Source organism: Ammospiza caudacuta, chromosome Z (genome assembly GCF_027887145.1).
Source record: "Ammospiza caudacuta isolate bAmmCau1 chromosome Z, bAmmCau1.pri, whole genome shotgun sequence".
NCBI classification, from domain to species: Eukaryota; Metazoa; Chordata; class Aves; order Passeriformes; family Passerellidae; genus Ammospiza; species Ammospiza caudacuta.
In genome coordinates, this window is record NC_080632.1 from 87,788,256 (window position 1) to 87,801,250 (window position 12,995).

Sequence of the window (12,995 nt, forward strand, 5' to 3'; positions counted from 1 at the left end):
CGAGACGATCACACAGAAGGCAAAGGGAAAGAAGACTTGGTCTGTATAAAATCTGAAGTTAGTTTCTTCTCTTTTGTTAGCCTTGGGAAACCATTTCAGAGGAGGCAAGTGCCAGTGGGGATTCCTTGAGCTTGTCACTGCCACCTCCTCCTGCATCTCCGGTGTCCCGGACCAGTCCTCAGGAGCTGTCTGAGGAGCTGAGCAGAAGACTCCAGGTCACTCCTGATTCCAATGGGGAACAACTCGGCTCTTTGATTGTACGTAACTTGTCATCTGTAAAGCTCTAGTGCAGAAATGTGCATTTTTTTGGCATAACCTGAATCACTTTGTGCATGGGGAGTGACTGCTGGGCTCAGGAAAACCTGAGCATGTAGTTAAAATTACCTTCCAAAAAACAGCTTCACCAGCAAGCAAACTGCCTCAGACAACAGAATTCCTCTGTTCAGATTTCAAGAGTTCTGTGTGAGTTTAACTTCAGACTCTGCTACTGTTAGACCTTTAGTGAAACAAAATAGATGAGAGTCCAGGGTATCAAGCTAGGAATTTCCAGAGGAAAGGGAAAACAAAAAAATTGTCTGTCTATTTGTGTTATCTATTAGTCAGATGCCATTAAAAATCAGGATAATGCATGTACAAGTGGGGGAATATTTTATGTCTCTTTGATGACAAAAATAGTTGTAATTATTAAACAGAGCATCATACTCTTATTTTTTATTCTTAGTACAATGCTCTCAAGGTACCTCTGCAGTTCAAGAGATAAGAAATACTCTGTTCTCATCCAACAGAATCTTGATTAGGTGCATTTTTCCCAAAGAGCCAGTGCAGCTGGGCTCTGCCTGATGGGAATGTCACCTGGAGGTTGGTCAGCCAGTGACAGCTTTGATGCTCTCCTGGATTTGCATGCAGAGGCACTTGGGCTTGTGTTGAGAACTGCAGTTTTAGTAGCACCCACTGGTTTTACTGCAGATATGTCAGTGTTGTGTTTTCCTAAACACTGCTCAGCCCTGCAGTGCCCAGCTGGACTGGTGGGGAGGAATTACATTGTAGTGTCAGACATGACGTGTGTCTGCTTTTTTAGGGGGGGTTTGTTTCTAGTTCACAGTCATGAAGGATGTGTCTTGGGAAAGGCACAACCAATTCAAAAGTTAGCAGCAAAGAGGAAGATTGAAACAGATTTTTTTGTTTTTTAAGAAATACCACAAATTTTTAAATCAATTAATTTTTAAGACTTTGAGCTCTCAGAGGTTAGTACCTGTAATTACTGAATTTTCTGAATAAACATCATTATTTTAAGACACCCTAACGTGGAGACATCTTTCTGGTTTTTTCCTTGCAGCAAAGAGAACCTTCCTCACGACTGAGGTCCTGCAGTGTGACAGACGCAGTCGCTGAGCAGTCCCAGTTATCCCTGGTAAGCCAGAGCTCCTTCCTTTTTGGGTGGATTCTCTCATTCTGAATAACACCTTGCCTTGGGCCAGCTCTAGTCAGGCACCAGGTGGGCATCTGATTGTCCCAAACCAAATTCATGTGAGCTTAAAAAGGAGGACATTCCTGAGATGGGAAAATGTTTGGAGACTGAGCAAGTCACCCTCTCCTCAGTTGTTTACCATGGAAATTTAGGTTACTGCACTCCTGTGTGCACTCAGTGGAGAAACTCCTCCAAGGGAGGAGAGGACAGGAGAGCCAGCTCTACTTGGAACTGGAGCAGCCACAGGACTGATAGCAGACATATTTCTGTGGCCCATGAATTGATTTTATTTGCAATCTATAAATCTCTCTAAAATCTTAAAGGATTGGTGTTTTGCCTGGTTGTAGTGAAAATGAGGCAACTTCTGCAGGTTTATTTAAGGAGATTGTTCAAACACGAAAAGATACAAAGATGTTTTGTAAACAAAGCTTCTCTCTCCTATCAGAACCATGCACACTGTGCTCCAGCTGACAGAACGTGCTGGCTGCCTCTCCTACAGCCCACATGCAGGGGTTGCAGAGGTGGCAGATTTGTTCTCTCTGCCACCTCTCAGCAGTAGGTACAGAGACCACTTAAAATAGGAGTGTGCAAGATGTGCTTTTGAATAAAACTGGTCAGATTGCAAAAGAATCTTTCAAAAGATTATACTTTTCTTCCAAGAGTTTTTTATTAATTTTTAGAAGTTATAAATATGTCCCATGTGAATGTGCAAATAGAAAACCTGTGCATACAAAGAAGTTTGGTGTGTCTGTCGCTTGTTCTCTCTGCTGCTCTTGGGCAAACATTTCCAGAAACCACAGAGGTTTTCTCTTGGCTGTAGCAGCTATTTAGTGTAGCTGAAGCACTGGGACTGTCCCTGGCTCTGGGCACAGTCCCAGTGCAGCTCTGTGCCTGGCTGCAGGGGGAACAGGGGCTGCTGGGCTGCTTTCTTGCTGTGTTTAGCATGCTAAAGCCAGGGCCCGGGCGTGGGCTGGGGAGAAAGAGAGGGGCCTTTCTCCTGCTTCTTGAGGGACACTCATTTCAAACAGCAGCACTGAGCATTGCCCTAAACATCACCTTACCTGAGCTTAACCACATTTCATCCTTCCTGAGCTAATGTTCGTTCCTCTTCTGGCAACTCAGTACGCGTTCTTCCTAAATCCAGCGCTCCTCTGGGATTCTGGCTTGGTAACCAGTGACTGATGACTTTCAGATTTGCTGTTACCATCTAACTGCTCTCTCTTGGCAAATGTGTCTGATGCCTTGCTCCTAAAGATGTGACAGTAACCCGTGACCTTCTTCAGTAAATCTGTGTAACTTTAATTATCATTTAACAGCAGAATGGTCCCTCTAGGAGAGCTCGTTCTTCAACTGTCACAGGGGGAGAGGAGCCAACGGTAATAAAACTCTTTATCAAGCACTATCTCTGGATAAAATGGGGGGACATTTAGGTCTTGTACAATGAGGAACTGAAAAAAAAAAAGCAGCCATGTGTTGAATGAAATACAGCTATTGAATGAAAACTTAAATATTTTTGTACCAAATTTTCTCAACATTTCTCAAAACACTGCAATTGTACTCAAATACTGGCATGGTTTAGGGACTTGGATGTGACATTGAATTATGACAAAGCTGTGCACTAAGTAAATCCCTTGGGCTCCTGAAAGCTACAATAGCTAATTCTTTTAGGTACTGGAAGCTGCAGTGATTAGAGACATCAAATCATTGTACATGTAGCTGTGTTTGCATCTTGTGTCTTCTTGTTTTCCCATGACTCTCCTCCAGAATAATTCATTTTAATTCTTTAAGTTGGTCTTAATTTAAGAGCCTTGGGGGTACAGTGATATAGCACAGAGCTCTTAATGGTCTTACTGAATGCCAGTTTCATTTTCCAGCAGTTTTGCAGCAGTCCAAGACTGTAGTTTGATCATTCCATAAAATTCTTGGTATGCTTTGCTGAAAGTGTAATACAAGGAAAGTGGGTTTAATCTATATTGAACTTTATTCTAATTATATATGTTGAACCTTTAACCTAATTAACTGCCAGTCTGAAGTGAGTTATTTGACGGAAATCATTTACAGTAACTATCATAAATGGCTTTTATGAATTAGTGCCCTCCTAGAGAATGTGTTTCAGAGAAAGAAATTTAATCTATAATTGCTATAAATTGCTATTTGCATCTGGGAAATAAATAAATCTTACTTTGGGTGTTGATGCATCATTCTATTGTCTATATTCACTGGTTTTTAATTTTAGAACCAGAGGAGCACACTTGCAAATAGCAAAGTCTAAATAAAATGCCTGACTCATTAGTAGTTAGTTAATTTTGCTAGGTGAACTTGCACGATAGTGGTACTCCCTTGGTAGAGCATCTTGTCTTGATTAAACTTTATAGAGCTAAATATTAATATTTTGACTCACCATTAGTGTTGCCATACCAAGATGTTTTACCTCACCATGCTGCAGTATCTAATGCCCCCCCCCCCCGCCCCAACTTTGTTCAGCATTTACACCCAGAGTCCCAGATCTGTGGAGGAATTGGGACTTACACAGGATTCATGGTCTAAATCCTTTATCTTCAAAGGATGTATTCTCTTGGGTCCTTGGGCACCTGATGCTTGCAGATGAGCAAGCTGTCAGCAGTAAAAGTCTCTGGTCACCTTGGTTTTGCCTTCAGAATCCCTACAAACCCCCTCCTTGGAGCAGGAGCCAGGCTGAGGCCCAGAGGCAGTGTCCTTCTCCCCATCTCTGAGCTGTAACTGAGTGACAACCACTGGGGCAATGTGTTCTCCTCATGGCCTGCCAGCTCTGGGAACCAACATGGGTAAAACAGCTCTTGGCTCTCCAGGAGAGAAGGAAATGAGTCGGAGAGTCTGCACTTGGGTTCTCACCTGTTTTCCTCTGTTTTCTCTTCTCTATTGGAGTATGTCAGCTTCCTGACCCATCCAGTATCTTTTCTCCTTTCCTTTCTTCGTTATCCCCACAGTTGTCCAGTTCCTTGTGTCAACTGTGCTCTGCTTTTAAACAGCACCTGCCCTGCCCGTGGCAGCTGCTCTGGGAAAGGTCTGGCAGAGATGAAGCAAGAGCAAGAATTAAGTTCATTATCTTGCTGAAGCAAGGAATGTAGTGGGGAGGAAGAGAATGTGTCCTGGATTTCAGCAGGAGCCTTTTGCCTTGTTTCATGGCAAAAGCCCAGAGCTTGTAGTGCCTCAGCCTCTGAATTAGGCAGGTCTTTCATCCCCCTTGGTTCCAGTTCCTAGCTCGTGTCTCTGAACTCGTGCTTGGGTGTTTTGGGGACAGGACGGACACGAGAGAACGTCAGCCACACACAGGGACAGTTCCTGTGGGCAGCAGGACGTGACTCTTCCCTTACCTGTATGCATCTCTTAGAACAGGGAGCTTGTGGAGCTTTTGCTAAAAGTTTCTGTCATGCTGAAGTTGAGGCTTCAGTTTGGGCTTATCTGGTGTCTTTGGGACACAGAAGCCCTGAGTGCAGCATTTGTGACAGAGCAAAATGATTAACATTCTAACCCCTCAGCAGTTTCTGGCAACTGAATCAAGATACCCTGGGGTAATGAAGAGAGCAGGACTTGGGAGATCTAGACTCTGTGGTTATTTAACTCTTACTTATCCATCCTGATAAAAGGAAGAAACTTCAGCCTTTTAAGGAAAACTCACTAAAACATAGAGTTGCTTTTTGTCATTATGTGTAACAAAATAGAATGTTTGAGGGCATATAAACTTGTCTCTTTGCTGAATCTGTGTCAAACTGACCCAAAAGATCTCTTGGGAGAAAAAAAATTATTTGATTCAAAGGCACATGATAAAGAGCCTGAATTAAATTAAATCAGAAACTGGATTTTTCCATATGGTTGTTGTGATTAAGAAGAGTGTAAGTTAACAAGTTGCTTTTCTTTTTACAAGCAAGAGTTTAAAATGTAAAGTTGTTTTATCTATTATAAAATAAGAATTCAATGATTTCTTGCCTGAGCAGCCTTCTGTGGCTTACGTGCACACCACGCCGGGCTTGCCTTCAGGCTGGGAGGAGCGCAAGGACGCCAAGGGCCGGACCTACTACGTCAACCACAACAACCGGACCACAACGTGGACACGGCCCATCATGCAGGTACCCTGCTGCTCCCTGGGAGCCAGCACTTGGCTTGCCTGAGGGGCATTCAGCTGGGGCAGCTTCCAGAAAGCTGAAATTGAAAGGAAATATCCTAATCATTGTCATGACAATACAGATGAGTCATAAAAAGCTGCAATAATTTGGGATGTTTTTGGTTACTTTTAATTATGTCAAGGCACAGGGTTAAGGTGATTGCTGCAAGAGAAGGAATTTGCAGAGATGCAGAAGGGCTCTTAAAAGGAGGCAAATGTGTTCTTTGGATTAAATGTGAAAGTTGGCTCAAGCCATTAATAGAGCTGTAAGCTCTTGGCCCTTCCAGTGGAATTACATTAAATACCCTTTTTGGCCTTTAAGGAAATCTGGTTCAGGACAGTAGTGATGATAACAATGCCATCAGTTTGATCGTGTCCTGTGCATGGGCAGTGTTTGTGGCATTTGTGACCTGGCTTTGCTCCGCACAGCTCGCCGAGGACGGCATGGTGGGGCCGGGCACGAGCAGCAGCAACCACCTGAGCGAGCCGCAGATCCGGCGGCCCCGCAGCCTGAGCTCGCCCACCGTCACCCTGTCAGCGCCGCTCGAGGTGAGTCCCGGCCGCTCCCGTACCCACACTCCTCCCTGCATCGCTCCTAAGCGTCTTCCCAAATGCTGGCCACTGATGTTCCCTGTCACGTGCCTAAGGAATAGCTGAAGTGGCTCCCTACGCAATCAAAGCCTGTGTGTGTTTGACTTGTGGCAGTGTGGTTCAAACTCTTGTCTCAGCTACTCATGGCTGTGCTGAAGAGAGCCAGTTCTTCAGATTTCCTCTTCATGCTTAAGAGTTTGGAGAGCTGTGGCTCACACAGCCTTACACTTATAGGCTTTCTTGTAAATGAGGTGTATTGCCCCTGAAGCGCAAAACACTGCTTTTGTCTTTTCCATGATAAAATGAAATGTGGACACATCCAGGGCAGGGGCAGAGTCAGGTGTAAATACTGGGGACATTGTTATTGCAGAGAAAGGCACGGAACGCCATGTCCTTTACAGCAAAGGACTGGGCATGTTAGAAGGCACAGATAGAGGTAATTAAGTTGTAGTAAATCAGTCCCAGTATTTAATTCTGGTATTAATTCCATGAGGAATGAAAAGCTATTTGCTGTGAAGCCAGGTTAGGTTGGTTTTGCAGCCCCGAGTGCCGTGTGTGCAATGGTTCTGTTTGCTCTCCGCAGGGCATGAAGGACTCTCCGGTGCGCAGGGCGGTGAAGGACACCCTGTCCAACCCCCAGTCCCCACAGCCGTCCCCCTACAACTCCCCCAAGCCCCAGCACAAGGGGGCCCAGAGCTTCCTGCCCCCAGGCTGGGAGATGCGCATCGCCCCAAACGGCCGCCCCTTCTTCATCGACCACAACACCAAGACCACCACCTGGGTAAGGGTGCTCCAGCCGAGGCCCTGGGCCACGGTCCCACCTCTGTCTTCCTGCTGTATGCCCCTATTCCAGCATGGCACCTGTCTTTGTGTTTTTAAGAGCCAAAAATGTGCCTGTGGTTGTAAAAGCAGGTTGTAGAAGAGTGCAGGCATCCTAAGAACAGGCCTGTGGGTTTTGAAGCATATCCTTGAATATAGCACACATTTAATGGAGTCATCACCCTTGTTTATTCAGCACTGGAAAAGTCATTGCACTGTAGAAATCCTAATAAGCCATGTTTTGTTTTATTCCCTGAAAAGAATAACTGTAACATAGAAGGATTTCCAGAGTCTGTGCTTGACTTTGTAGATCTGCCTTGATCTGTTGGATTTACAGTTGCATACCTGTGTTCCAGGAGGATCCACGACTGAAGTTTCCGGTGCATTTGAGATCCAAAGCGTCTCTGAACCCCAACGATTTGGGCCCTCTTCCTGTAAGTGATGCTGCTGTGCCTGTGTTCTAACCTACACCTCCTGTGCTAGGGCTCTGCTCCATTCTGGGCATGGGTTGCTGCAGCCCTTCTTGGAGCCTCTGGAGCCCTGCTGTGCCCTGGGGCTCACTCAGGCCCTCCAGAGCCAGCCCAGGAGGCCCTAACTCATGGCCTTTTTCTGTGCTACTGAAGTGTTGAGCTTTGTACACTCTTACCTGGGCTGTGTCTGTGCTTTTAGATAATCATAATCACTGCTTAGGAAAAACAAATCAGAATAAATTTTGATTTTTCAATGAAACGTCCATCTTTTGCAGAGCAAATAATCAATTGAATGTCAAAAGTTTTGTCATACTTGTAATCAAAGTATAATGGGGATTTACAGACATGTCAAATGCAGAGCTTTGCTTTGTTTTTAAAATACTCCCAGTCCTTAAAGGTAGAGAGTAATGTGTGAAAGCTGACACATTCCTGGTCACAGCAGCAGGAATGCTCTTTGGCTTTAGGAAACAGCTGTGCTCTTGCAGTTGTCCCGGTATATGGGGCGTGTGTTACCCTTGAGGCACTGAAGGCCCAATTACAATCTGTTCTGTTAACTGCAAGGGGCGAAACATGCTGTGAAACCAGGGTAGCCTGACCTGTCACTAGCAAGAGATTGTTAGTAACAGATTTCACCTCAATTAAACCTCCTGTTTGGAGCGAGGTTGGGATGACTACAGAATTTAACACGAGTTTCTCCAACAAGACTGAAGTGAAATAATTTCTCCTCTGTATTTTCTGGCAGCCCAGGCTGGCCAGCATTACCTGTCCCTACAGCCTGCCATCCACTCTCCTTTCTGCACTGCAGGCCCTTGGGACGTGAGAAAAGGGAAAGGATGAAAAGGGAAGCACTGAGGACTAGGTTAGGACATTCTTGTCCCACTGTACAGGGAGCCTGGGTTACATATTTACAGTAAATAACCCACATGGCTTTCAGAAGTAGGAGCAGAAACGTTCCAACTAAGATGGACCATCTGTTCTCTGTGATTGTTTCCTCACAGAGGAGATGGGTGGGAATCCTGAGGCAAGAGATTTCCACTATAAAAATATTCCCTGCACAGGATGCAGTCACCTATGTAAGAGCTAGGTCTGAGTCTGCCTGGATTTGTGGCCTTGCCATTATCCATCTGGTCACTTGGGGTTTCCTACCTCATAAACATCTTTGAGACAAGTCCAGTAGGTGTGAGCAATGTGTGACAGGCTGTGTGACACTGATACCATTTCACTTACTCTCTCTTTTCTTTGTTTTTATTTCCTATTTCCAGCCTGGCTGGGAGGAAAGAATACACCTGGATGGAAGAACATTTTATATAGACCATAGTAAGTAAGCACTCAGGTACTAGAGCAAATAGACAAAGGGAGGTATTAAGTATTGAAGTGAAAGCTTTGTGATTTTACTCTTCATTTAGGAAGCCAGGTGTTGATATGTGGAGACATTGATACCAGAGACTTAGTGCCCTCCTACGGTACTGTACATTCACTGGAAGCTTGCTTTAATTGGCTCATCAAGCTTTGTCCCTCTCTGACTTGTGAAGCATTAACATTTCCTCTCTGTGGTTTATTTTGTTCTTGTTGATATTTTGGATTTGTTGTTGTTGTTGTTGATGATCCCATGGCTTATTTGCACTTAATAAATTAAAATATAAACTAGGAATAGAAAATAAGATGAGAAAAGATCCTGTAGCCACAGCTCCACATATAGGCAGTGGAGCAATTAGCACTGAGAAGTACTTTCCTCTGCTTTCAGGTCTGTGGCAGTGCTGATTCTGATCTTATTTCCTATTTAGAGCATGTGAAACTGCACCAGCCCATTAATACTCTCCAGTTCTGTTAGTGGAGTTTTAGTGTAAGTGATGTTTCATTGTAGATTTGTCTTCCTAGAGCATCTCAGAACTGCTGTGTGAGTTTTGTTGGTGTTTGGAAACAAAGCAGCCCACAAAGGCTGGGCTGGGTCTTCTTATAATAAGACATTTCTTCACAGCCATAGCTAACTCTCATAACCATCAGAGGAGTGTGCACACAGAGTTCAAGCCTAAACTTACCCATGTTTGACAGAATTAGGTTTGTCCCTCAGTATCGCTGACTCCCACGCTTATCCTTAGAGATGACAATATTAAGTCATGATTAAAAGACTGCTTTTAAAGTGATACCAGTTTTGAAATGGTATAAATACTTTTAACTAAACATTAGAAATAACACACTTGATAAGCGTCTGATGAACCTCTCTTCCAAACTTTGGTACAGAGTTATTATCCTTTATCCCTTCTGTAATTGTTTTTCTCAACAGAGATCTGGAAATATAACTATGGCCAATGATTCTAAACTGCTGCCACTAAGGAGTCGCAGGATAAATCTGTCCCATTTAAAACACCTGTGTAACTGCTGAGCCTCCCAATGTCTTAAAACTCTTTAATTTTTCAGTCTCCTAAAGCTATTTGAGAATATGTTAGTCTCTAAAATGGAATGTTAAAGTCATACATTAATTAGAATTCCTCAAAGAATTTGTTAGGAAGCAAAATTTATGTGCATCTGAATTCTCCCTCTAGTCTCTTTTGATCTGAGTGGATTTAGCTTCTTATATAGCATTTTTCACAAAAGTTCAGGGAAGCTTTTGGTAATGCTGCCTGTTTCTAGCAGATGTCCCTTTGGTTCCAGCCTGGTGCCTGAGCACTGCTGAGGTGCCTGGGCTGGGGGACTGGAGGGAGGGCCAGGGGCTGTGCCACTGCCAGGACACAAAACCAGCAGGACAAGGGTGACAGAGTCAGCTGCTGGTCATGTCCTGCTTCCCTGCTACATTTTGTACCTCTGATGCATACTTCTCCAGCGCTGCTTGTCCTATTTTTGAGATGTTTTTCTCATCCCTGGAAGAAAGTACCAAAGTCCCCTGCAGCCAGCACAGCCCCTGTGCTGTGCCCAGGGCCCAGGAGCACTGATGCAGCACCCTGGTGTTACTGGCACCACGGGCTGGGAGTGACAGTGAACACCTCCCCCTGGCTCTCTGGGCGCTTGCCTTCCTTGGACACCCTGGTGTTCCCTGCACATTGCTGCCATTCCTGGGAGCCTCCCAGGAATGTGCTGTCTGCCTGTTGGAAGCGATCAGAAGGGAAAACAACCATTCTGCAACCATTTTCTGAACCTGTGATTCATGGGCAGGGAGGATGGATACACTGAGTGGGCTCCCCTCAGAGTCTGTCCACGTCCACCTGCACATGGTGATATTCACAATATGCATCAGTGATTTACACAAGGAATTAGGGGGAAGTGCTCCTTAGTTCAGCAGGAAGCCGCAGGGCAGGAGAGGGGAGAGGGGCTCACTGGAATGGGATGGGGAGTCAGAGTGAGTCTGCAAATGGCCACTGCAGTGTGCAGGAGGAGGCTGTGGAAGGAGAATTGCAAAGTGTTACTCAGAATGGGAGTAATTAGCAGAATTTGGGTTGAAAAGGGCATGAAAAATACCATCACCTGGTCATGAGCTATCTCACCCTGTGATGTATTGACAGGAGTGCCTAAATCCAACCTGGAGTAACCCTTCTGATGCCATCAGCTCTGGGAAAGTCTGGCTGTGGGAGTTCTGTGTCTGGCAGGGGGTCCCAAACTTCAGGGAAATAGTGGCCCCATTGGAAAGGCAGGGAGAAGAGGGAATCCTCGAAGGCCTGAGAGCCTGGTTTATGACAGAGAATTGTATTGGTGGGAAGACTCAAATTTTTGAAATTTTTGCAAATGTTCTTCAAAAAGAATAAGTTTGTTATTCATATCCACTTGGGATAGGACAGAGAATCCTGAGCTAGTTCCAGGTGAAGTGGTTCATGCCAGACCCTTGTAGCCCTGGAAAACCATTTTTAGTATGGAGTCACTGTAGGACTCTGAAGGGAAAGTTAGACTGAGATTCGTTGGTGTCATCACACACCCTGAAGTGCAGAGAGCAAAGAGCTGACACACTGTCAGTCATTTCCACTTGAGTTACCTCTGATTCCACAGAAAACTGGCACTGTGTTTTGTGGCTGCTGGTGTCAAGAAGGTGACCAGAGAACTTTGTAGAAGGGAATTCCAGTGTAGGGGTTGAAAAGAGAAAGGGTGGGGCTGGGTGTCCAGCTTGGCAGCAGCTCTGCTCCATGCATCTCTGGGGTCTCTGGAGCTCAGGCTGGCAGCCCTCCAGCATTCCCATAAGTGATAAATAGCTTCAATGTGTGAAGGGAAATGAAATAGTATTTTACTATTAAATTAACTAATAGATCAAATGTCTTGAAATGTGCTTGCAATCATGTAGAATTTTCTCCAGTTAACATTTGCTGAATGACATCTTTCAGATCCCAGTCCCTCTTAAACCAACTTGGGATGCAAACTTACAGGGCTTTTCCAGTTCCAGAGACGTGGAAAATGCAATCTTGATTCCTTATACCCAGTTCCTAACCCAGAGCAGTGTCTGTAACAAACAGAGGGATGGCAGGCCAAGGGTGGCCAGCACCTCGCCATTGCAGGTGGCACCTGGGATGGGGTTTGGAGCATTGTCTTATTGTTGCAACACCATTGTTTTGTTGTGATTCTGTCGTGTTCAGAATCTTGGGAGGAGCAGCTGTCTGGAGGCAGGGAAGGGGAGTCCCACCGTGGTCCTGTAGAACCTTTCCTGTCACCCTCCTGGTGCTCTTCAAAGCTGTAGATGGAAAGAACTGGGCTGTGTTGTGCCACTGCCAGCATCTCCATTGGTCATAACTGGGTGATTTTCTTGCACCAAAACAGGACAGTTCTGCCTGCCTTTACCCTCTCATTAAATCAGAGCCTAGGAAAAATGTTATTCCCTCCAAATCTAGAAGTATGATACTTCTGCTGTCTATGCAAAGTTTCCCAAGTAACCTAGGGTGTCATTGCCAAAAGTTGTGGGTTCCTTTACCTGTTGGGCTGTGCATCTCCAATCCTAGCCCATGTTCAAATGAACATGTTCACTCACTCCTGCAGATGTTGCCATCAAAGTAGTGCAAGTTCCCTGGGTTTTGGGGTAGTTCTGTGTTTTTGAGTGAATGTTTTCAACTAAACAGTGTGTTGGAGCTGGGGAGGGTGGGGAGACACAAGCCTTTGCTAACCCTGACAGACCTGAGCGGTGCTAGGGAGAAAAAACCAACAGAAATTCACGGTGTGGTACCAGAGAAGCCATGGGATCATTTCTTTTGTTATTTGCAGATAATAAAATTACCCAGTGGGAAGACCCCAGACTGCAGAACCCAGCAATCACAGGCCCAGTAAGTACTGCTTTCATGAAATATCCTGACTGGGTACAGCTGGAACAGCAGCAGGCCCTGCCTGCTCCCCAGATCAGGGGTTGGCAGCCTGGGGAGCAGGAGCTCTGACAGTCCACATCCTAAGTTGGAAAAAGCTGGGAATGTCACACCAAGCTCTGGGCAGTTTCCCAGATTGTCCAGGGTTTGGGGATGGTCGTGGAGAAGTGCTCCTATTGACCCATGACCTGGGTCACTACTGACAGTAGGATTTTACTGAGCTGACACACTGATTTTGG

The 12,995-nt window shown here is 45.2% G+C and overlaps 1 protein-coding gene across 5 annotated transcripts in view; it reads left to right on the top strand.

The window, feature by feature from the left end:
- The window catches only part of NEDD4L (NEDD4 like E3 ubiquitin protein ligase), a 58,894-nt gene that overhangs the window by 36,072 nt on the left and 9,827 nt on the right, over positions 1-12,995 (top strand). For 2 of the 5 annotated variants that reach the window (XM_058823876.1, XM_058823874.1), the window contains 10 exons: positions 81-257; positions 1,337-1,411; positions 2,785-2,844; positions 5,443-5,574; positions 6,039-6,158; positions 6,784-6,981; positions 7,376-7,453; positions 8,752-8,806; positions 8,896-8,952; positions 12,662-12,720. In XM_058823876.1, coding sequence (XP_058679859.1) covers positions 81-257; positions 1,337-1,411; positions 2,785-2,844; positions 5,443-5,574; positions 6,039-6,158; positions 6,784-6,981; positions 7,376-7,453; positions 8,752-8,806; positions 8,896-8,952; positions 12,662-12,720 — 1,011 coding nt within the window. The remainder of the gene's footprint in view (positions 1-80; positions 258-1,336; positions 1,412-2,784; positions 2,845-5,442; positions 5,575-6,038; positions 6,159-6,783; positions 6,982-7,375; positions 7,454-8,751; positions 8,807-8,895; positions 8,953-12,661; positions 12,721-12,995) is intronic. The other 3 variants (XM_058823877.1, XM_058823875.1, XM_058823878.1) reach the window with 2 other exon arrangements.